The 23,238-nt window shown below is 58.1% G+C and overlaps 1 protein-coding gene across 3 annotated transcripts; it reads right to left on the reverse strand.

Annotated features, from left to right (window-relative positions):
- Position 1: 1 nt before the first annotated feature.
- CARMIL2 (capping protein regulator and myosin 1 linker 2) lies at positions 2 to 21,900 on the reverse strand. 3 transcript variants are annotated; one of them, XM_053952663.1, is made up of 39 exons: positions 21,736 to 21,900; positions 21,564 to 21,614; positions 21,220 to 21,279; positions 19,887 to 20,008; positions 19,431 to 19,528; positions 18,753 to 18,823; positions 18,069 to 18,142; positions 16,868 to 16,943; positions 16,703 to 16,791; positions 16,266 to 16,360; positions 16,018 to 16,104; positions 15,715 to 15,824; positions 15,251 to 15,328; positions 15,050 to 15,126; positions 14,821 to 14,925; positions 14,534 to 14,603; positions 14,294 to 14,375; positions 13,123 to 13,219; positions 12,800 to 12,857; positions 12,112 to 12,284; positions 11,362 to 11,430; positions 10,631 to 10,724; positions 10,464 to 10,559; positions 9,718 to 9,846; positions 8,668 to 8,781; positions 8,361 to 8,536; positions 7,790 to 7,877; positions 7,233 to 7,349; positions 6,681 to 6,747; positions 5,388 to 5,659; positions 3,729 to 3,832; positions 2,934 to 3,339; positions 2,546 to 2,665; positions 2,174 to 2,210; positions 1,952 to 2,020; positions 1,347 to 1,649; positions 1,067 to 1,174; positions 726 to 836; positions 2 to 639 (listed from the first exon to the last, which is right to left on the reverse strand). In XM_053952663.1, the coding sequence occupies exons 1-39, from the start codon at positions 21,847 to 21,849 to the stop codon at positions 464 to 466; spliced, it is 4,443 nt and encodes a 1,480-aa protein (XP_053808638.1). In that variant the 5' UTR covers positions 21,850 to 21,900; the 3' UTR covers positions 2 to 463. The 3 variants fall into 3 exon arrangements, with proteins under 3 accessions (XP_053808638.1, XP_053808637.1, XP_053808639.1); XM_053952662.1 differs by having other exon boundaries at positions 14,791 to 14,925; XM_053952664.1 differs by lacking the exon at positions 1,347 to 1,649 and having other exon boundaries at positions 14,791 to 14,925.
- Between the last annotated feature and the right edge of the window lie 1,338 nt (positions 21,901 to 23,238).

Below are 23,238 nucleotides of genomic sequence, written 5' to 3' on the forward strand. Positions count from 1 at the left end.
TCAGGATCACGCTGGTGCCGTCAGGGAGCTGCGGGGATGGAGCTGCGTGCTGAAAGGCGGTGGGTCGTGGTCCCGCTGATGGAAGCCTGCGTCTGGTGGGGGCTGGAGAGAGCAGTACCCCATGGGGTCAGGAGCTGGAGTGGTGAAAGTGCCTTGGGAACGCTTCCTAAAAATAGCTGGCTGCCTGCACCGGCTCCCCTGCTGCAGCCCACAGCGACAGAGGGCACTGGGCACTGCAACACCACTGGATGCATCCTGCAGGCTCTGACAGTCCCTGGGCATCCTGGGCAATGCTGGTGGCCCGGCTGTCCCCATGGCGAAAATTGGGCGATGCCATCATTGGCACATCCACGCCAGCCTGGTGCCCCGTCTATCCTCTCTGCACCCCAGCTGCCCAGCACCCCGGCACGGCGCACTTGCTTGCAGGGTTTTATTTGGAACAGCGTGGTGACATGCAGGGGCTTCACTGTCCCAGGGCCGGCTCCTCCCGGCCCGGCACTGGGCGTCTTTGGTCTACAGCAGCTGAGTCTTGTGCATTCCCAACAGTTTGTGCCAGGGCTTGCGGCTGCTCACCCTCAGTGCCTGTGCCAGCCTGCGGCTCCTCCAGCCCGGCACGGGGCCAGTCCTGCAGCGTGGCACCTACAGAGGTCACAGGTGCTGGTGTAAGCATGGGGGGACCCTTGGTACCCCAACACCCGCTTTAGCAGGGAGGGGAACAATCTCACCTTCAGCATCCGAGGTTGGTCCAGGCTCACCCTCCATCTCTGAGAGGGATTCGTGCTTGGTCCTGTGCCTGAGCACAGGCGAACGCCGCAGGCGCGGGGGAACGGTGCCCACTGGGGGAAACACAACCCAGCCCCATGTTAGGGGTGGGGCACAGTGGCCTGGCTCCTGCTGGAACTGAGCCCAGTGCTGAATTGCCCTCGGGAACTTCCCAGTGTGGCAGTGCCATTGTCTATCACCCACCAGCTGGGAGAGGCAGCACCAGCACGCATGTGGAACACCACCACCTCTGTTGGCGGTAGGTGCAAGGAGGGCTTGGGGTCCCACTTCACACCCAACTTACTTCCCAGCTCTGCCGGGCACTCGGGCTCCCTGAGCTGCTCCTCGTGGACGGACAGTGCTCGGCGGCTGGTCCCCCGTGGCGCTGCCAGCCGTGCCATCAGCCGGTTGTCTGTGTAAGCAATGGGGAGGTGTCACTGGAACAGAGCCCACAGCACCTCACTTGGCAGGCCCCATCAGCACCCAGCACCCACCGTGTGCTTGGCTCCCTGCTCCATCCCAAGGGCTCCAAGAACAGGCCAGCAGTGGAATGAGGCAACCATGGGCACCTCATGCATTCCTACCTTCAGTATTGGGTGGTGTGGGCAGGGTGGGCAGGGTGCCAGCACCCACCTCCCCACCATGGCTGACCCTCCGTGGCAGTGCCACCGGCACATTCCGGCCCAGCCGTGGCAGGCTGCTGCTCCAGCCCTCCCGGTCCCCAGGCTCCAGCAGCCCGCTGGGCTCTGCTAGGGTGAAGGAGCGCCGGGGCTGGTCGGAGCTGATGGCCGGTGGCTCAGCGGGCAGCTGCCTTCCCAGGGCTTTCCAGGCTGGCCTGGGCTCGGCGCTGGGCTCCGTCCTGGCGGCTGGGCTGCGGAAGGGTGCGTCTGCGGGGCAGGCAGGATGGAGCTGTGGGCCTTCAGAAGTGACAGCCCCAGGGATGGTTCTTGGTGCTGGGAACCAGCCTGCAATCAGCCCAGGGACTGGGCAATGGGCTGGTGTCCATCTGCCAACACCAGGGATGGGCACCCATGGGAGTAGGACACCCTCCCGAGGGTGAAATTCTGCCCACGTGCCTGTGCCCACCGGTCCCCGTTGGCTCCAGTCCCCATGCTTGGTGCTAGGAGAGGGGATAAAGCCCTCTGCCCCAGGGCCTGGTGTGACCCCCCAGCAAGCACTGCTGACCCACCTGTGGACACAGAGTGTGTGCGGGCCTTCAGGGATGGCGGTAAGTCTGCAGAGCTGTCTACGATGTCCCCTGCAAGCACAAGCCACCGGCCAGCATCACTGAGCTGGGGTCTGCCCAGTGCCACCAAGGGAAAGATGTAGGACCCACAGCTGGGAGTCCAAGGGGGCCTGCCCATGGCCACCCATGGGTGCCCAGCTGGGTGGGGAGGGAGCAGCCCCTCACCATCTGAGCCAGCTTTCTTGATCTCGTTGTCTTTGCTCTGCAAGGGGGAAAAAACTGGTAAGGGGAGGTATCAGGGAAGCAGTGCCCACAGAGACAATGGGTGCAGAGGGCAGAGTGCTGCTGCCAGGCTCTGATGTGGCTGCAGGGGATGGGTGCATGCCAGGAAAGGAGGGACAGACTGACAGACACCATGCAGTGTATAGGAATTCACCCCTTGCAAAGAGTTAGGTGACAGGGCAGAGGCTATGGGCAGTGGCAGCACAGAGCTGGGTGCTGCCATTCCCAGTAGGGAGATGTCCCCACTCTAAGGACCACCATCTCCTAACACCCTGAAGGGTCAGGGTTCATCCCAAAAATGGAACCAGTCCCCACCTGCTGCTTCTTGCTCTCAGCAGCTGGGCCTTTGGTGACGCCAATGCGATGGAGCATGACCTGCACGCGCTGCTCGAAAGAACTGGACAACTCCCCCTCGCTCTTCTCCAGCTGCCTCTTCTGCAGGAGAGACACAACTCTGCCAGGAACATGGACCCACCACAGCACCTATGGCACCCACACTCCTGCCTGCAGGGCACCCACATTCCCAACCCCAGGCATGCTGCCAGGAGATGGTGACATGGACACGACCCAGTGGGGATATCCCCAGCCATCACTCCAGTGTCCTCGCATTCCCTGGTAACCCCACTGGCATCCGTGGATGGGAGCAGCACCTACCAGGTGAGCTGAGCAGTGGCGGTGGCTTGGTGATTGTGACAGTGCTTACCTTGTCATGCCTGACCCCCAGTGCATCCTCGTCCTCCCCGGACAGCAAGATGAGTGACTGGGATTTGCCCTCCCGAGAGTACTTGGGCCGGATCCTCCGGGCAGAGTCAGGGGTCTGGCAGTGCTCAGGCTCTGCGTGTGGCTCGGCAGAGAGACCCCCCTCCTCCGATTTACTCAGGGGCTTCCCTGACTCGCCTGCCTTGCTGGGGGCTCGTAAAATGTCACTGAGCATCGAGCGCCTGCTCCTAGGAGCAGTGGGACCACCCTCGGGCTCCTTCTCACACCTCGAGCCCCGGCTGGATTTGGGTTTCTTGAAGGCAAAAAAATTCCCAATTTTCTTCTTGAGGGTGCGGGAACCAGAGGGAGCCAGAGGGGCTGAACCTGGGCAGGTCTCCGGAGTCGTGGGGCTGGGGAGAGATGAAACATTGGAAAAGGTGAGCTCCAGGCTGCCAAGAGGTAAGGGATCAGTTTTTTCACCCTGCCCACCCTAAAGGGATGGATCCAGACCCTGGACACTCCACCTGAGATGGCAGTGTCTATTCCCAGCATAGTTCCCATGGTTGCTGCCTCATTGCCTCCCCACTGTGGAACAGACTCTATGGCCACATCTGGCACACCATTGATGCCATCCCATTCCTCTTCCCCCAGCCTTGCCCTTGGCAATATCCTTGGGTGTGCTGCTTTCCCCAGCATCCCTTTTGCACTGGGGCCAGCAGCGTTTGCAGGGAGGCTGCTGAAACCTGGGGATGGCTGTGTGCTGGGCAGGTGAGGGGCCCTGAGCAGCCCCCGGGCTTACGGCAGTGTTTCTGTGATGAGCCTCTTGGCAAAGAAGTCCTCCAGCCCCTCGTCCACACGGGTAATGCTCCTGTCCTCGCTGTTCTCACAGGCCACAGGCTGCACCTGTGAGGGACAGCTGCTGTCAGCCCAACACAGGAAAAAGGTGCCCCCAGGCATAAAGGTGTGTCACCCACCCCTGGGCATGAACAAGTGGGTGCCCCTGCAGGATGGGTGCTGGCACGTTCCATCTCATACCCAGCATTAAAGCCAAACCATGATGTTATCAGCTGCATCCGAGCTCTAATCCTGCTCCCTCCCTTGAGGACTGGGAGCTTCAGGCAGCCCCAGGCTCCTTGCATCCCCTTGCCCAGCACAGTGGCTGAGGTATGGCACTCATACTGTGGGAGAAGCCTTTGGCAAGGATGCTCCCTCCGTCTGAGCTCCAAGAAAGGGACCTCTCTGCTGCTGGCGGGTAATGGAGCAGGTGACCTGCAAGGACCCACATCTACATCCTTCAGATGTTGTAAGTCCAACCTTGGACTGCCACCACAGTCTGCATGAGAGCCACCTGCTCCATCCCCATAACAAAGTGGTCCACGCCATGGCCAAGCCTTCCACCATGGCACCTTCCTCTCCCTGGCATATGCCACTGCATCAGTGGCATCCTATCGATGAGAAGGAGGCACTTCCCCATCGGTGGCATTTCAATCCATAATGACTTTTCATTACGGCTGGATTGATGCCGCTCAGGAGCCGTTCCAGCCATCTGAGATCTGCTCTCCCTGTCATATCACATCCATCAAAGCCTGTACTTGCTCAAGCCTTGGCCCACCCTGGCTGCCAGGCAAGCCTGTCCCACTGCAGGGTGATGGCCCCCTGGCCCCGCCAACCTCCAGAACCCACCCTGCCCGTGGGACACAGCTCCTGCCTCCCCCTCCGGCCCCCTGCCAGCCCTGATCCCACCGTGATCCAAGGGCAAGCATCACCACAGCCGTGCAAGCCAGGGCTTTCCAGCAAGTGAAATGATCCAGCTGCATCACGGTGGCATGGGGATGAGGTGATGCCAGCAGGATCCAGCCCCAGGGACAGTGGCAGAGCTGGACTCGCCACTGACTGCACCCAAAAGTTACTTTTCCTTTGGGAAGGGGGGTGCAAAGGCAGAATCCCCATCTAGTTGCCTGTTGGATGGGGGGAGCACAACCCACCTCATCACGGCTGGCAGAGCCCCACCAGCATCACCGGGAGCTGTGGTGGCCACCAGTGCTTCAGGGATGATGGATTTTGGATAAGGGGGAGCAAATGGAGCTCAGGAGGGAGGCAGCTGGAGCCATTGCTGAACATATCGCTGGCCCTCTGCACCCAAACTCTGCAGGGTTTTTCATTCCTCTCCTTGCTCCCACAGCTCAGCATCTCCCAGTGGGGAGCAGGAAAGAGGATGGATGATTCCCCTTGCTCCCCCCCAGCCCCCTTGCCCATCCTTTCAGGCTGCCCCCCGAGGAGGAGGAGGCTCCGGCAGCAGCTGAAATGCAGAATAATAAACCCACCGCGTCTTTGCGCATCTTATTTTCCTGCCTTGCAACAAATACTGACCGCAATAATTCACCCAAGCAGAAAAAAAAATGGGAAAAACACACCGATTACACCCCACCTCCCTTGCCAGCCGTGCCCCCACTCTTACATTCGGCTTGCTGGGCGGCTGCTTGTGCCGGCGGTTGGGCCGGGGCCTGGCTTTGGTGCAATGCTCCAGCTTCTCGCCGGCGGTCGGCAGGTCCATAAGGAATCCGGTGGCGGTGGCAGGCTGCGTGGCGGGGAGCGAGCCGCTCGCAGGCTCAGCATCCTTTGTGGAGGCAGGGCGTGCCGGCGGCGCGGCGGGGCTGAGTGACGGCGGCGCCCGGTGAGCTCGGAGCCCGCTGGCGTCTCGACCCGCTGCCGGCTCCAGCTCCGAGACACCTACGAGAGGCGAGAGGGTCCCTGTTGACACCCGCCCTCGCCAGGCCTCCCCATCATCATCATCATCACCGACGCCGTCACCTTCGCCCACGCGTGGAGGGTCAGCGAGCGGGGCACTGGCTCCGCCGCGGGGAGGGAGCGCGGCCGTGCCCGCCCGGAGCGTGCGTGGCGGCTTTGCGGCGCAGCCTGGGATGGATCCTGCCACCGCCGCTGGAGGTTTGCGTGCAGGGGATGATGCTGTGGGGGGATTGTGGGGGGATGCTCAGGCAGGGGCCGAGCCGAGCCCCGCAGCCAGCCCTGAGACCTGCAGCGGGCAGCAGTGGAACGGCACGAACTCTGCCAGCGCTGTCCCAGCGAGCAGCACTCACAAACGCCCGCTTTGCTCTGCAGGCAGCCTCTTACCCCCACCCCCCCCCCCCCCCCCGTACCCTCTGGGTGGGCAGCAGGGTGCTGTGGGGCCCAGGGATCCCCTGGGGACACAGGGGTGCTGAGTGCTGGAGTCTGCATGGGCTCTGCTTCAGCCAAAGCAGAGTGGCCCATCAGCTGCTCCTTGTCTGTGCCCCCCCTGAGATTCATTCCCCTCCCAGGCAGGTGGGAACAACACTAGCAGCAAGGGAAACTCATGGGCAATGTCTTCTCCCCAAGTGAGTTGGGTGAGTGGGTGATGTCTATGGCCAGGGTGGCGTGGGAGATACCATGGCACCCACAATCACAGACAAACCGCTTATCCCTAGCTGGCTCTGTGGGGAGGGAGTTCAGGGCATTTACTCCACTGCCCAAGGGCACTGAACTAGCTGAGGCCCAGAACCAGCACAAGACCAAGGTCAAGGTGAGCTTCCCCCACAGACCCCCCACCACGGAGAGGCTCTCTGAAGGGTCCAGACCTTGCTGCCCTCAGCCCATGACCGTGGGGGGCTCGGACCATGAGGCTCCCTGGCTCCCCCCGCCCCTGCCATGCCCTGTGGAGGCAGTGTGGCACCCACTGAGCCACAGCAGAGGGACAGCTCTGCGGTGACCTTACTTCTCACAGTTGGTGTGGGCCGAATGCTCCTGAAGTGCTTGTTTCTCCTCCGCAGGGCCATCTTGTACTGCAGGGAGAGAGGGATGGTGGCAGCTCCCGCGTGCACAGGCTGGCTGTGCCAAGACATCCCATGGCAGCCAGAGCTAGCCAGGCTTCACCCAGTGATGGGATCAATCCCTCCATCACCCCTAGGCTCCCAGGGCTGTACCCCTTCACCTTGTCCCGGCTCCAGAACGACCCACGGTGCTGGATTGGATACTTCCCCATCCAGAACCATGCACTACACTGGATCCCAGGTCCCAAAGCAGCAACAGCAGGACAAGGTACAAGCAGCCAGGCTGCCACAAGGACACGTTCTGGTGCCAGCAGCATGGCCTGGCAGGCTGATGGTCCCATTTCCCAGCACTAATTGCCTTAGCACTACCCTGGGGGGTGCCGGGGGCTGAGTGCTCCCGGAGAGGCTGTGGTGTTAAGCCCGGCATCATCCGGTAAGGCGGATAAAGGGCGGTTATACCGCGGGCATCACGCGGGAGCGGCGGGTCCGGACCCTACCTCCTCTGCGGCGAGGTCCGGAGGATTCCTGCCCCTCGCCAGCGCGGTGGCATCGTCCTCAGCCGACTCCGGCGGCAGCACCAGGAGGTCGAGCCCCTGCTTGGAGAGGCTCTCTGCCTAAAACCATTAGGAAGTGCTTAAATTATCCCAGGGGCTGAAGCGTGCTCGGCTGCCCTGTGTGCTCTGCGCTGCTCTGCTCCCTAGCCACGGCTGGGATTTGTGAGCGGATTTAGGCCTGATTAGCCGGTGTCCAGCCCAGCGCAGCTGCCCTGCTGCAGGAGTGGCTGGTGCCTGGTGTCACCCCAGCACCCCCCGCCACACGGCAGCAGCGCCGGGACTTTGCTCAGGGTTTTAATTATTGCTGTGACCACACTGGGAGAGGATTACCTGGGAGGAAAACCAGCCTGGGTGGGAATTGTCCTGGTTCCCAGACTGAAAATCCATGGTCACAGCATTGGTGTCCAGGTACCTGGACAATGCTGGGGTATCCAGACCCCCATCCTGCATCCCAGCCCCACATCCACATCCCGCAGGTGCTGGCAGCCCCCAGCACTCACCAGTTTGCACTGGGCGATGGTCAGGTCTCCCAGCACGGCATCCACGATGCAGTCGGCTACAGCAGCTGTGACGGACAGCTTGATTTCACTGGGAGCAGAAAGAGGGCTCTCAGGGCCAGCACCCACCAACCCTGCATGCCATGGGGCCATCTCCCCAGGGAGGGCTTTGCTGAGGAGATGGATGCTTGGCTGTGGCACACAGGGGCTCCCAGGACATGCCCATGTGCTGTGCCTTGCTGGGTCTGTGCTGCCAGAGTATGAATGGGAATAGGCACTGGCTGGGATAGACAATGCCAAATGCATCCCATTGTTGATGGTCACGGCCAGCCGAGGGGATGTGCCTGCTGCAACATCATCACCCCATGGGTTTCCCCAGCACCCTAGCGACTTATCCAAAGTGCATCCAAGCAGGAAGCAAAGCTACAGCTGGAAAACACAGCAGCAGGACCCAACACACCTCTACCACAATGTGGAGAGAAGAGAAGTTGCTAGAGAGCCCCCAGAATGCTCCTCTGGCCCCATGGGTCAGTGCCAGTGACTGAGCGAGAAGGAAGAACAGCACATCACCCACTTCAGCTTGCTGAAGACGTCGGTGACCATCTGGTCCAGGACAGTGCTGAGGCTGAGGTGGTCCTGGAGGCAGATCTGCTCCGACATGGCATTCACCAGCTGATCCCTGACCCCGCTCTTCTGCACCACAGCTGGGCACAGGCCGTGCGCCGTGTCCAGCACCGCCTGCATGATTGCCTGAAGTTTGGGGAGGAAAGGAAGGTTTCCGTTTCTTTTCTGTCAGGATCCACATGGCTTTCAGTTGACACCAACCCCCTTATCCTTGGGCCAAGGCTGATGAACACCCCGTGCTGCCCATGGGTGCTCACCTGGATTTCCCGGCTGCAGGTCTGTGATGCTTCCTCTGTGAGACACTCCAGCTTGTGCTGCAGCTTGCCATTCTGGTAGGGGGTGTTTCCCGCCTCATACAAGAGAGGCAGGATCTGACATGGGAAGAGAGATGGTGTGGATCATCCCATGTCACCTCATCTTCTCTTCCCATATTTCCATGTACAGCCTGCACCCATGGCTCTCCCATGGAAGAGCATCACCTGCATCAGCTGGGGAGACCCAGGGATATTTTGGCTTTGCTGGGCCAGGTTTGGGCATCCTCGTCCCTCACAGTCCCTGCATCCCCTCAATTTCTCCCCACCACCCACTGACTCTCCTTCCCCTCTTGCACCCGCTACCTGCATCAGGGAGACCCTTAACCAACCCTTTCACCACCTCTCCAATGTCAGTACTGTCTTCTTAAATCTCTGCCAGATTAAGTAACCAGGGGGATGCCAGAGAGGTGGGGAAAAGGGGAAAGGAGGTGGTTTGAAGAGAAGCAGAAGAGGAGGAGGAAAAAGTGCAATGGAGAGAGAGAAGCAAGACCAGGAGGATCAAACCAGGTCTGACAGAGCCAGGAGCTGCCAAACCAACGTGATGAATTTTGTCATGGGCTGATGGAGCATTCTCACTGCTGGGGTGGGATGAAGGTGCCCCAGGGAGGGATCCCTCATGGATTCAGGGAGGTTTCTCACCAGTGTGGGCATCTGTGGGTTGCAGGGTGTTCTCAAAGTTGGAGCACCCATCTCTCCCAAGGAGGGACGTGTGAGCATGGGATGCCAGAAGAAGAGGGGTTGTAACCCTGTGGGGCGTGTGCACACAGCTGTGTGTCTCTGGGGCAAGGGGACTAAGAACATTTTGATCTTTGTTCTAGAAGGGAATTCAGAAATTCTCAGCTGTTCTTTAATGTTTGTAAGTGCTCGGTGGTGTGCGAATGTTGCATCGACATTCTGGAATTCCCTGACTGCTGGTTAATGATGTCATTAACTAATCAATGCCCCGCTTGGATCCCGAATGAGCTGCAGGGGTTTCCCACACTGTGGACTCACACTGACAGACAGGTTGGCATTCCTGATGGCCTCCTCGGCGCAGAGGATGTCCGTCTCCACCTCCCTGCCCATGCAGGTGCTCAGGATGTCGACGTGCTTCTGCACACTCAGGCAGATCTCATTCACCATCTGGAGCACAGAGAGGCTGTGTCATGTGCCAGCGCTGGAGCAGCACTGCCAGTTCCCCTCCTTGCTGTGACTTTCCCAGAGAAGAGTGTGCTTGGAGGGGGCACAGGCAGGTTACAGCCTCCAAGAGCTTCCCTGCCTAATATCCAGGGATGCCACACGGCAGGGATTTGCAAGAGTACACAGGGGGCAGGAACACACTGTATAGGTTAGCGTAGCAGCAAGTTATCTCAGCAGTGCATATGCATGAAATGCATGGATGCAACCAGCAGGATTCCAGGAGATTTGCTTTCCATCTGCCCCCACCCTCACCATGGAACCATGAAATGGTTTGGGTTGGAAGGGATCTTAAAGGTCCTCCTATTCCAACCCCCCTGCCATAGTCAGGGACACCTCCCACTAGACCAGGTTGCTCTAAGCCCAACCTGGGCTTGAACAGTTGCAGAGATCCGGCATCCACAATTTCTCTGAGCAACCTGTTCCATCTCTCCAATCTGCTCTGCCTTCCACTCAGGAAAGGTTAAAAGCATGTTTTGCTGCTTGCAAGAGCTCACATGAGCAAGCCGGGGTCGTTAGGGGCAGGGGAGGAGCAGCCCCATGCAGTAATTTGTCCATCAAACCTGTTCAGAAGAGGTGGTGAGGATGCCCTGCTGCAGCCGGAAGGTCTGTGCCGGCAGCGTTTGCCGCAGCTGGTTTCTCGTCAGGCAGGACTGGAGCTGCAAAGGCAAGAGGCCATGAGCAGAGATGGTGGCACCTGGCCCTGCGTTCCACAGCCCACATGCCCCACCTTGTGCACGGCCTCCTCCGTCCTCTCGGGGTTGCTGCGGTAGGCCTGCGCCACGTCGCTCATCGGCAGCGGCATCGACTTGAGCGTGTAATTCCTGTGAGGCAGAGCGGGGTGGGCAGGGGCTGCTGCACCCAGGGCTCATCCCCCCTCCTCACGTCCCCATAGACACGACAGGCTCAAAGCCCACCCAACAGCAGCCTGGATGTTGCCCTGAGGTCCAGCCCTGGAGACAGGGATGACCGAACTCTTGTCCTCATCAGACCCTGATGGGGTGGCAGTGACCACCTGCCCAGGCTCTCCATGCACCCCTCTTTCTTCAGATTTCTGGAGATCTGCACAGCCAAACACCAGACAGGGTGGTGGGTGTACTCAGCAGGTGAACAAACTCTACCCATCTGTCATGGGCAGGGAGGAGAGGAGCACCACATCACCACCAGCAGCAGATCGCCCTGTGCTCACTGGGGGCTCCCTGGGTGACATGAGGCTGTGCTGGTTGGGATGCAGAGCCCAGGGGAGTCCCTGAGGCTGGTAGTGGGGGTGTCATCACCAAATGGGTGTCAGCTTGCTTTTCTGTCTGCAAGGCCAGAGCTGTGGACCAACTCCCTTGGGATATGTATGAAACTGTGTGATGGCCAGGGGAAAAAAGGCCCTGGGGACAGTGACATGCTGGTGACAGAGGTTCTTTTGCATGGCAGTTACAAGCCAGGAGGACCAAGAGGCTCCTTCCTTACCTCTCCAAAGCTTGAGCCACCTCTAGGAGCCCATGGGCAGTTGTGTTGTTCCTGTCCCAAACCACAGTCCTGCAAAAAGAAGGACCTGGGTGAGCCCTGCCCACGCCCACACCACCCTGAGGTGGGTGCTAGCAAGAGTCAGCCCAAATCTGACCCCAGGCATCAGAGAGCCTAAAAGCAGGGTTAAAAAATTTCAGTATGCAAAACCTAAATTTTGACTTTGCAAGGAGGTATAAATTAGGTGGATGCCTGGAGGGAGTGAAGGGCTGGGAAGACACATTCAGGCACCATCTTGTGGGCAGGGACAGATGTGTCCCAGTGGAACAGCTCTGGCTGAACACCATTCCATGTCCTCTGCAGACACCCCTGCTTTGGCTTTGTGTACACAATGTGGTCAAAAATGGTGTTTTAGGAACTGATGGCAGAGCATGAGGTGAGGGCAGTGACCCCAAAGGTCTGTCTGCAGCATGCTGGGCTGTGCAGGAGCCTGGAAAAGAGGTGGCAAGCACCAGGGCAGGGATGGAGCTGCTCTCTTGTCCTTCACATGTCCCCTGCCAGCACTGCCAGATGACTGCCATGGGTGCAAAATGCAGTCATAGCATCTGACCTTGTACCATGAGTGGTCCAGGATTGCATCCATGGCCACCAGGAGCTGTGACAAGCCTCCTCTGATGGCATCAACATCAGAACCATCACATCAGGGCCACCCAGCACAGGGTCACCCACAGGGTGTTATAGAGCTGCTGCTACCTGAGCTTGGTGTTGATCTGCAGGGCCTTGGCGAGCATCTTGGCCCCTGTGTCCCCCATGGCGTTGCCACTGATGTCCAGGGACACGAGGCTGGTGTTACTGCCCAGGGCACTCAGCAGGACGTTGGTTCCCAGTTTGAGGCGCGATTCAGCCACAGACAGTGACTGGAGAGGCTGGAAAAGGGACAAGGAGGGGGACAGGAGGCCAGGACATGTTAAGGTGCATGTCACCCTCCAGACACAGCCTCCACCCCTGTCCAGCAGCCTCAGGGCTGGTGCTGGTTTTGGAGAGAACAAGTGATACTGAACCCTGAGAAACAGAAGGGCAATGACTGCTTAGACAGGCTGGATTTAGCTCAGATGTCTGGCAGGCAGTGAGGAGAAAAGAGAGGTTCTTTGGGAAAGCTGTGCTGAATGCAGGTTACAACAAATGTCTCCTCCATGACTTTAGCCAGGTACGGGCTTCGATTTTCCCAGATTTCCCACTTCTCTGTCTGAGCTTCTGCTTCAGACTGAGGAATAATAAAAGCAGAAGGACTTGAATGGCAATGGGAGAAAGGGAGGATTGCTCCCAGCCTGTGCAGGAGGGATCTGGATGGCACCTTGCATGGAGACTGCACAGTGATGGCTGAGGGCGACCAGGAGCGTGGATGGGATGGTTCTGGTGGCTGAGGGCAAGCTGGACTTACACAATCCTCCTCCTGGGTGAGCTGGACAATGCGGTGCAGGACATCCAACAGACCTTCCCTGCAGGAGAGGTGGTGCTTGTGAGGGGGTTACTTGTGCATGCCCTGGGGCCACAGAGGCAGCTGGCAGAGCTCTGTCTTCCCTCCTACTCTTGCCTGGGCTATGACCCATCTCTGACACTGCACCAGGTGCTGGCAATGGTGACCCTCCCTGGGTGGGCAGGCAGTTCCTACCAGCCCATGGGATTTTGAGGGGGAGAAAGAGTCAATGAGGGTGCACCATTCCAGGGCGGCTCCAAGCCTGGGTGCTGCTGCTTTGCACTCACTTGGACTTGATGTTGAAGTTTTTCCCCAGGGAGACGTGTCTAATGGATTTGCTTCTGCCAATGGAGAGCACCAGTGTCACCATGTCGGGGTCAAAGCCTGCAGGAGATGGAGACACCCACCAAGATGCTCCAACAAATCCATGGAGGTGGCACCAAGGTGGTCCCTCACAGGAGACCTGCAGAGCCACCAAGCTGCCACAGTGGGATGCTGGAGATGGCCAGGGAGGTTTCTGGGCATCTTCCTCCCTTCCTGGCTTCCCTGAGGAGCCTGAAAACCTGTGCAGAGCGGGGGTCCCTGGGAAATGACCTCTGGGAAGGAGCAGCCACGGTGGGCACTCTTGATATTGGGGTGCCAAGGCTGTGCTGAGCCATGGGGGCACTGAGGGAGCTGGAGATGGCACTTGCTTTCTCTGCCATCCCTCAGGCACCCACCCACCACCCTGGACAGCATAGGGGAGTTCAGGCAGCTGCCTGCAGTCCCATCCTCCTGGCTGCACCATCCTCAGGGAAATCCAGCAGAGAGATGGGCAGGGATCTGCTCACTCAGCAGCTCAACTAGCCAAGGGCACAAGACACCAACACCCACTTATGGACTGTCCCTCCTGCACAGAGATGCTCTACTGGGAAAGCCAAAAATAGAAGCATATTTTGGCAAAGGTTGACCGAAGATTTTCAGTGAGAGCATGAGCTTCTGGAGCATTGGTGACTCTAAACCACATCAGCTTTCCCAGAGCCATTTGGCTACTGAGGAGTTGCATGGTCTGCTGTGAGATCTTAGCAAGGCTGTTTGAAAGTTTAGGGTCTGCTAGGTGAAATTAACAACTGGCAGAGGTGATGTTTGTGATGATTAGGATCACTTGCCCATGGCTTTGGAGGCCACAGCAGGACAAGGCTGGCAGCAGGGGCTACAAACACCTGCAGAGAGGTGGGAAGAGTTTCTGCCCAGGGAAACCCTTTCAGTGCTTCAAACCCTGAACCAGCGACATGAGACCACCTCAGATTCGGTGAACTGAAGAGGACTGTATCAAGAAAGACGCAAAATGAGAAATTTTGGCTAGTCTTGAGATAGGAGGGCATAAAGAAATCACCTCACTCCCTGTGCTGGGTGACTGGACATGAAAGTCCAGGAGATATCAGAGATCTTTTCCCAGGCTGGGAAAAAGCAACCTACCATTGTCAGACAAGTCCAGGTGACTGATGGAGCTGGCATCAGGGATGAGATCCTGGATGACTTGGGCCCCCACTGATCTCAGCTTGGAAGAGACAGCAAGACATCAGTAAAGGGGAGGCAGCGAGCCCTGCAAACGAGATCCTCCTGTCGGGGAGCTCAGACAGGGCATGGACCTTCCCACACTGCCACAGTGGGACCCCCTGGCCAGAGGGATGGTGCCCATGGGAGCTGGGCCCTCACCTCACAGCTGCTAAGATCTAGGTGCAGGTCACTGATGTGACTGTTGTCTGCCAGCCCTTGCAGCAATACCCTGGAAAAGTCACCAAAGCCCCCATCAGTGCAAGAAATGGGGGCACCAGCACCTGCCATGGGGCACCCCCAACGTTCCTGGGAGTGGGGTGCTGGAGAAGGCATTCTTCCCAGAGCTCTGCCTCTCACAGCCCCTTCCCTCCATCCTCCCCACCAGCCCTGACCAAGGTCTCCCAGGCTATGCTCACCCCAAATCCATTCCCGCAGCCCAATCGCACCTTACGACATCGGCTGGCAGCTTGGTACCTGCCAGGGAGACATGTCTGAGGGAGCAGGCCTGGCTGAAAAACTCCTTGATGTCAGGGGAGATGGTTTTCACCCTCCTGAAAAGGATGGGCACAGCATGGCAACAACTGCAGCCCAGCACCAGCCACCCCCCTGGGTACCCCACCCCTGGGTACCCCACCCCTGGGTACCCCACCCCCCTCATGCCATCCCCAGGCTTACTTGTGGGAGTACACGTTTTTTGAGAGATCCAGGTGGATGAGGCTGGTGTGGGATCCGTGGACCAGGGCTCCAAAGAGCTGCCAGGGTGGGGATGTGAGCCATGTGGAGGAGGAACTGGGGCACTGCAGCCCCTCACACAGCCCAGGGATGGAGGGGGACTGAGGGCAGGGCTCACTGCCAGGATCCCCACATGGTACTCACAGCATCCAAAGGACAGTCTGTGCCAGCCAGGCTAAGGTGGGAGAGCGAGTGGCAATGCTGGAGGAGGCTCTGCAGATTCTGTGAGCAGAGGGGGCTCAGCAGCTTTGCCCCTGAGTCCCACCCCTCACCCAGCACCCTATAGCCCTGGAATCCCAGTTCCAGCCTGACTCCTCCCTGCTGCTGAGCACTAGGGGTGAATCCTGCACACAGGAACCCACTCTCTTATGGGATACATCCCTGCTCCAGATGGCATCTGCCACACTCCCACAAGGAGATGCAGGGGGGTGTCCCCAGGGTGTCCCCAGCTGCTCCCAGGCAGGCACGGGGTGTTGCAGCCATGACCTCCCCATCCCTGGGGTGCTGCAGGGCAGGGCACAGACCAGAGGAGACCAAAGCCATCCAAACCACACTGGGGACAGAGTCTGAGTGATGACACCCCACCCCATCACAGCATGCATACTCACACTGATGTCATCCCCAGCCAGGGTGCCAGGGTTTCCAGAGAGGTCCAGGTGCCGGAGGGAGAATCCAATGGCTTTGTTATCTGTGAGGGCCTTGCATAACGTGCTCATCCCTGCTCGGAGAGAGCGAGAGAGAGGCATGGCTATAGGCTCCCTGCACTGGGGAGAGCCATGGAGCAGAGCAGGGGAGCTTCCCTCCAGCTGGAGCAGCAGACATTGCATCCATGAAAGTGCCCTTTCCAGGGTGTCCCTGCAGCCTCTCCATCACTTCTTTTGTGGCATGGGGCAAGGGCATCTGGGCTCTACCTTTGGCTGTGAGCATTGTCCTGGCCAAGCTGAGGCTCTGCAGACCCTTGGAACTCTTCTCCATGTGCCGGCTGAAGGCAGTGACCCCTGATGAGAGCAGAGAGCTCTGAATGGCTGTGCCAGCACAGCTGGGTGTTCATCCCACCCTGAGCTGCAGCCTCCAGGACAGGAAGCAGCTGCTGGTGGGATCTGGAGTTGAACATCAGTTTTTGTGGGTGTAAACTCATCCCAGCCCAGAATTTGAGTACCTCTATCTTCCAGCTGGTTGCCAGAGAGGTTGATGGTGTGCAGGACGGAGTTGGGATGGCTGCTGAGTGCCTGGGCCATCCTCTGCACAAAGTCACTGTGGGGAGAAGGGTCATTCATCTGAGCAATGCTTGGACACCTCCAGGAAAGACAGCCACCAGCCCTGTAGTCTTACAGGGACATGCCACCAGCTCCTGTGTGGCAGACCTGGCTCATCTGAGCAGCCAGAAGGAAGCAGAGCATCTCCAGGGGTGAGTGGTATTCACTTCCAGGCTATGGGCATCTCTGCTCCCAGTGAGCTTCCCAGTGTGGAGGGGATGGAGCCACCAACCCCTGGCACAGGGGTCCATGCATGGACCTCCCTGCTCCATGTACTGAGGGAAGAACCACCAGGCTGCCAAGATCCTGCTCATCATTGCCTTGCAACACCTTCACTTACGCTTTCAACCCACAGTTCTCCAGCACCAGCTCCTCCAATGTCACTGATTTGCTGAGCATGTAGAGCAGCTGCTCTGAAATCTCCTGATTCTGGCAGGGAAGAAGAAAGCCTTTCTGGGAACCTGGCCAACTCCGGTGCACCCAGAGCCACAGCACCGGCACTCACCAGCCTGAAATCCTTGCAGGAGAGCTTGGTGAACCACAGGTTGAAGGACAAGGCAGCAACACTCAGCGCCACATCCCTGCAGGGTGACAGGGATGAGGGAGTCAAGGGTCAGGATGAGCCAAGGCTAATCCCAAATGGATGACCCAAAACACCCAACTGGGGTGTGTCCCAAGACATCCAGCCCCATGGTGCCCCAAGATAGCTGGAGTGCCCCAAGACACCCAGGATGCCAGAACACACCTATCTCAGGGTGCCCCAACACATCCAAACCCGAGGTGCTCCAACTGACCCAACCCTGGGTTGCTCCAAGACACCCAACCTCAATGTGCTCCAACACAACGTTCAACAGAACAGGACTGGGGATTGTGAGTTTAAAGCAACCCACAGGTACAGATCATCTTCCCCAGATTATTCCACTGGGGAAAATAAAATTAATCAAAATATTTGCATGTTTCTATCTAAACTTTGGGGTTCTAAATTCTTTTTAACTCTGAGCTCTCATGTGAGCAACACCACAGGTTTTGGTTGAGTGGAAAAAAGTTTCTTTTTTACTTCCTCATCCAAAGAAATCTCTAAAACTGTCTCCTTTTTCACCAGCTAAATACAGATCCTCTGTTCCCCAAAACACTCAACCCAGAACTTTGACTTGCTGTGTCCCAGCCTCGCAGCTCCCTCCCTTAAGAGCTGAGCCCTTGTTCTGTCTTTCTTGGGATGGAGACATGGCTGAGCCCCACAGGGAGAACTCCAGGCACAGCTGGAGCTCACAGCCCCACTATGAGGTTATAATCAGGTGATAACAAGGTTATAACAGATGTCTGGTGGGGGGGGGCTGGTAGGGAGCAGTGCAAGTTTCAGGGTGGCAAGCTGCACCAGCTGCTTTGCATAGGGAAACACCTGACAGCCACGAGCTGCAAGGAGCAACCGTGACATTGGGTTTTCAGCCCTAAAAACAGCTCCCAGGCTGATCTAAGAGTTAAAAATGAACAGAGAGGCTGCCTGGACTCTCAGCTGCTGCCCCATGGGATGGGGCTCAGAGTGTTTGGTGAGGGGGAGTGTCAGGCTGCAGATGTGGCATCCCTGGAGCGTGTAACCTATAAAAGCTTCTAACATGGGCAGAAGAGCATGCTGGGTCCCCCAACAAGGACAGGGAGAATGAGGATGAGTGCTGGGACAATGCAGGCAGCATGGCTGGGGGACTCACCGGCTCTCCAGGTGGCTGAAGTCCAGCAGGTTGAATTCCCGGCAGTCCTGGCTGTGGTAAATGTTGTCCACGTCCTTCCCAGAAGGATGGACACATGGATCAGGCTCAGCACTGGGTCCTGGGGAGGGCTCAGATCCCTGGTGCTGCTGGAGGGAGCTGAGCCCTTGGGGAGCCTATGCTGGGGAGTCCCTTGCCTAACCCCAAAGCCTAAAACCTTCCCTAATGCTCTGGCTGGCAGGGGATGTGTCCCAGCTTGGTGGGACAGATTGGTGAGTCTTGGACAACTTCTACAGGGAATGGTCAGAAGGCAGCACACCCCAGGCTGGTGGGAGTGAGGGTGGGGGGAGAGGTGAGCTGGGATCAGTGTCCAGAGGAAGGGGGGACAGTGAGTCCTGCTGTGGCTGGGTCCCAGGAGGATTCTCCTCTCCTTTGACACCCAGCAATGTCCCAGATTTCTAGGGCCTCCCCTTAGGTCACAGTCTGGGAAACAGCCTGGTCCAAGGCACGCCGCTCCCACCTGCATTTTGATTCCAGCCCACCAAGGAGCAGGGGCACTCAAGCCAGGCAAAGCTGCAGCTCCCAAATCTGGGCTGTCCCAGCCCCAGCAGCTCCATGAGGCTGACAGGCATCCTGTCAGCAAGTGACACACTGCCACTGCTGCATCCATGGGATGGACCAGCTTACCCACTGGATCTCCTCGCGGAAGGCAAAGCCGTTGTAATCACACAGAGCAGCGTAGGTCTCCGAAAACCCCCCTGCAAAGAGAAGGCAGTTTTGGGGGCACACCTTCCCAAAGGAACATGGAGGAGAACTTTGGGGAGAGTGGAAAACAGGAGAGGGATGACAGGGGCTCAGAAATGATGCTGAGGGCTCCCCCTTCCCTCTCTAAAAGGGGAGCAAGATATACTGTCAGCCCCCAAGTGGGGGCTGTGGCTTGCTTTGCTTGCTCCATGTGGATACCAGGCAAGGCACATTGCTGTGGGGATAATGGAGGGATCCTACTCCAGACCAGGCTACAGGCAAAACTCCTGGCTCTGCAGTGGTGCCATATGAGGTGGGTAGAAGCATGCATAGCTACAGGTCCTTGCAGGTAGATTCTGAGCAATATTTCCCGCTCTCCTGCTGCTTCTTCCTGGGGAGCTACATCCCCTCAAACCTGCTCCTGCCCCATGGGATGGGGTGGGCTGGTGGACACTAGACCCCAGTAGCAGGGCTCCATCTGACCAAAGCCATCACAGGTGCCCTGCCAGCAGAGGTGAGGGCTGTCAGCAGAGCTGCTTTTGATGGATACAGGGCTGGAATGGTTCTCAGAGTGCTCCAACCCTCCTGGTCCTGCCTGAGGGAGGTTATGGCAGGACTTACCACAAGGCCCAGGGTTGCTCTGCAGCATTTCCTCCAGTGAGTTTGTGATCTGCTGGATCCTCTCATACAGGCTGGGGGGGGAGTTCTTGAGCAGTGTCCTGGGGAGGGAGCAGAGGGGTGTGTCAGGGTGGGCCAGGGGAAGAGCATCTCCCCCACTCTATGCTTAGCTGCAACCCTTAGGGGTTGTAGGGTGGCTAGAAATATTCAGTCAGGGAACAGGGTCTCACCTTCATCCATGTGTTTTTCTCCTGCTAAAAGCATGTTGTAGACCCATCCTATATTTGGGATTTTCTAGCTGCAGGTGTTCTGGTTCATGGCAGGTGGGTTGAAACTAGATGATCTTTAAGATTCCTTCCAACCCAAACCATTCCAGGATTCTACAATCTGGGGCTTTTCTGGGCAAAAGGGTTGCTCTGGTTCCTACACAACCACTCCTCAGGAGCAGAAGACCCTTACCCAAGGGATGAGTCTGGAAAGACCTTCTTAAGTGACATGGTGACATGGATAACAACTTGCTCCAGATCATCCAAGGACATGAACCGGAAGGCGTAAGACGCTGCCTCTGTTTCTATGACAACCTGCAGGGTCCAAAGGACAAGAGATTCCTGAGCGAGCTGGCAGCACACAGCGTCCCCAAGCCCCCAGACACAACGGTGACAGCCATCAGCTCCTCACTGCCAACCCAGCCATAAGCACAGAGAATGCTGTGAGCACCAGGAATTTAGGATAAAATGCATTAGTGTGCCAGAATAAGGCATAAACCTCCTGAAAATTCAGCTTTAGCTGATGCAGAGGCAGCCCGATGCAGTGAGGTGAGAACAGCCTTGTCTCTGCCTGCAGCAGCTGCAGCTGGAGCATGGAGGTTTCCTCCCTGAATTTATTTAATCGAGGTTTAGGGCTTTTTTAGGGCTTATGGTTCCTACCAGAAAAAAAAAAAAAATCCCATGGCAACATGCTCCCTGATTTAATTACACGCTGATTGAGGCGTGGGAGCAGGATGACAATTATCTGCTGGCATCGTGCAAGGACAGCGCTTCCGCCAGTGCCTGGGGTTGTGGAGGCAGGAGGGCGTGGGACCGCCTGCCCTTTAACAATCCCTGGGCTTTCCATGTCCCAGTCAGATGTCTCGCCCCCCTCCACCCTGAGGTATCAACCCCCTGCACCCCTTTGTCTGTGCCCAGCTCCTTCAGTTCTCTCCTGGAGCTCAGCCATGCAGCCTGCTGAGCAGCAGAAACCCCGTGTGGAGGCTGAGGCCATGGTTGCTGATGATGCTTTACCAAGAAAAAGCCAGACAGGATGTTAGAAAGGACCAGACAGGAGGCTAACCACGACCACAGCCCTATTTTGGCCAATACATCCAAAGCCTTGATATCCGACTCCTCTCTTCCATGGTTTCCACTGCCACATCTGCCCTATGTGCCCGCCCCTCTCTAAGAGGATTAACGGGGTTTAAAACACCCTCCTGCTAATTTTGTCTTCACCTTGGTAAGCCTGCAGCCGTTTGTCACCTTGTCCCTGCTGAGCAGGAGGTGCCATGGCCAGGTGCTGTCCGTGGATGCCAGAGGGGAAGAAGTTCAGGCACCCACCCAGCACCCCTGGGTGCCTCCCTGCGCCTCCAGCTCCAGGGCAATTCCCTGATAAGATCAACACTGGTGACCCTCAATGTACAGTGGGGGACCAGGACACCCCCAGATCCTGTGGTGGGCTCTGGACCAGAGTTTGCAATGGGGGAGTGGGCAGAAAGAGGGGTAATGCCCAGGTTGGGTTTGTCCCAGTTTGTTCCACTCACCACACTGGGCTCTTGGACTGTCATCTCCCTCACCTCCAGGAAGCTGAAGCTGCTGAGAACCTGTAGGTGAGAGAAGCAGGATCAACCCCAGTGCTGATGGAGAAAGGAAACCCAAGGGTTCCCCCCCCAGCTCCCACACTTTCCCATGCCTCAAGTAGTGCTTGGCCTTGGCCCCACCCTTCACCAGCCCCCAAACAAGCCCCCCTCCCCTTCCCCCCATCTCTCTCCTCATCCTGCTCTTGAGGGCTCCCCAGACCCAGTCCCATGTGACTCATGGGTCACTCCCTCCAGTGCCCCAAGCCCCCCCAGGAACCCCAGGGCTGTTCCAGGGGCCCCACACTTACCCTCACTGGCAGCATCACAGGCAGCACGTAGGCTCTCCAGGGCGTCAGGACCTAGGCAAGGTGTGACATGGGACCATGGTGACACGGGAGCCACCCCTGTCCCTCACTGCAACCAGAAACACCTTCCTGGGGAAACCAGGAAAGCAGGAACCAGGCCAGACTCTGCACATACCAAGATAAAGTCGTCATACTTGGATTTCACCTGCAGCTGGATGCTCAGCACCAGGAGCACCTTCTTTGTCCCCAGGAAGGCGGTGATGCCCTCTGAAAAGACCAGTGTCCACATGAAATTAGGTGGCTGAAGTCACCTTGGTCCTCTTCCATGTGCCCTGTTGCTCTTGATACTGTCCCCATCTGAATCATCTCCTCTCCCTCCACACCTGACAGTCAGACCCTGGTTGCTCTCAGACAAGCCTCACACTTCACCACTTGTGGGTCTCCTCTGCTGCTTGGGTAATGCACCCACCTCCCCATCTTCTGCTGCAGCCTCAACCAAGCAGAGGGCTTTGCTGGTTCACACTGCCTGTGCTGCCTCACCCACTGGGAGCTGGCACTGAGTGATAAGAGGGTCCTAGTTTCTCTTCCTTCCTTTCCAAATTTACCACCAGGGAGCAGCTGGTCACCCAAGTCCTTCCTCTCCACAGAGAAGCCAGGGTGGTCACATGTGCCAGCCACCCCAAGGTCACAGACTGGTCACTCCCATTGTCACTGGGCCAGTGTGAGCACTGCTCCTGCCCTGAGCACCACCTCTGTGCCTTCCTGATTCATGCCTCTTGTGGGAGAAACAGGACCAAAACCACGGCTGTCCATCACTGTGCAGAGCAAACCAGGCTTTCACAATGACATCAAGCCCCATGGGTCAGTGGTTTGAGCCACACATCCCCAGGACCTGAGGCTGTGGGGACACAGTGACCCAGCTCCTTCCCACCTCACTGCAAGCCTCGATAGGGCTGATGAGGCTGAAGGACCCCAGGACCTCTGTGGCCTTTTGCTTTTTCAATCAGCCAAAGGAAGGCTGTGAGCAGTGGTATTTCACACCCTCCCATGCTGAGCTGCAGGCTGTGCCTTCCTGGGGAGCTTCTGGGGACCCCCAGCTGGCCAGAGGAGCCCAAGCCTATGGGACTGAGCAGCACCAAGCTGCACCCACAGATCTGGCAGCTTGAGCTGCGCAGAATCCCATCCTTGAGGAGCCAGGTTATCTGGGGATGCTCTTGGTCCAGGGTCCATCCTCAGGCAAATGAGTTTTGCAGACAAGAGGAAGCCCCAGACACTGCATGGGCCCCCCTGAACCTCAGCTGTTGCAGCTGAGGGACCCAAAGGTGTCTCTGCCACCCCCAGCGAGGCAAACCGGGGCCAAGCAGGCCCCGTGCGGGCGGCTTCCATGTGGCAGCGATGCCCCGGCAGCGCGGCGGCGGGCGATGCTTACCTTGCAGCTCGGTGGGGATCCCTCTGGGGGACACGGCCATGGTTGGGACCACGGGGTCACCTGCCCGGGGATGCGGGTGTCACGGCAGCATCCTCGGGCGCCGCGGGAAAGGCACCCTGCCGGGAGGAAGCGCTGAGGTTACCAACCGGCAGCGCCGCCGCCTCGGTGCCTCCTCCCCCTCCCGGTGCCTCTTCCTGCCCCGTCAGGCGAGATTTACCGCCTGAGCAAGAGAAGCGAAATGAAAGCGAC

Source organism: Vidua chalybeata, chromosome 11 (genome assembly GCF_026979565.1).
Source record: "Vidua chalybeata isolate OUT-0048 chromosome 11, bVidCha1 merged haplotype, whole genome shotgun sequence".
Classification (NCBI taxonomy): Eukaryota; Metazoa; Chordata; class Aves; order Passeriformes; family Viduidae; genus Vidua; species Vidua chalybeata.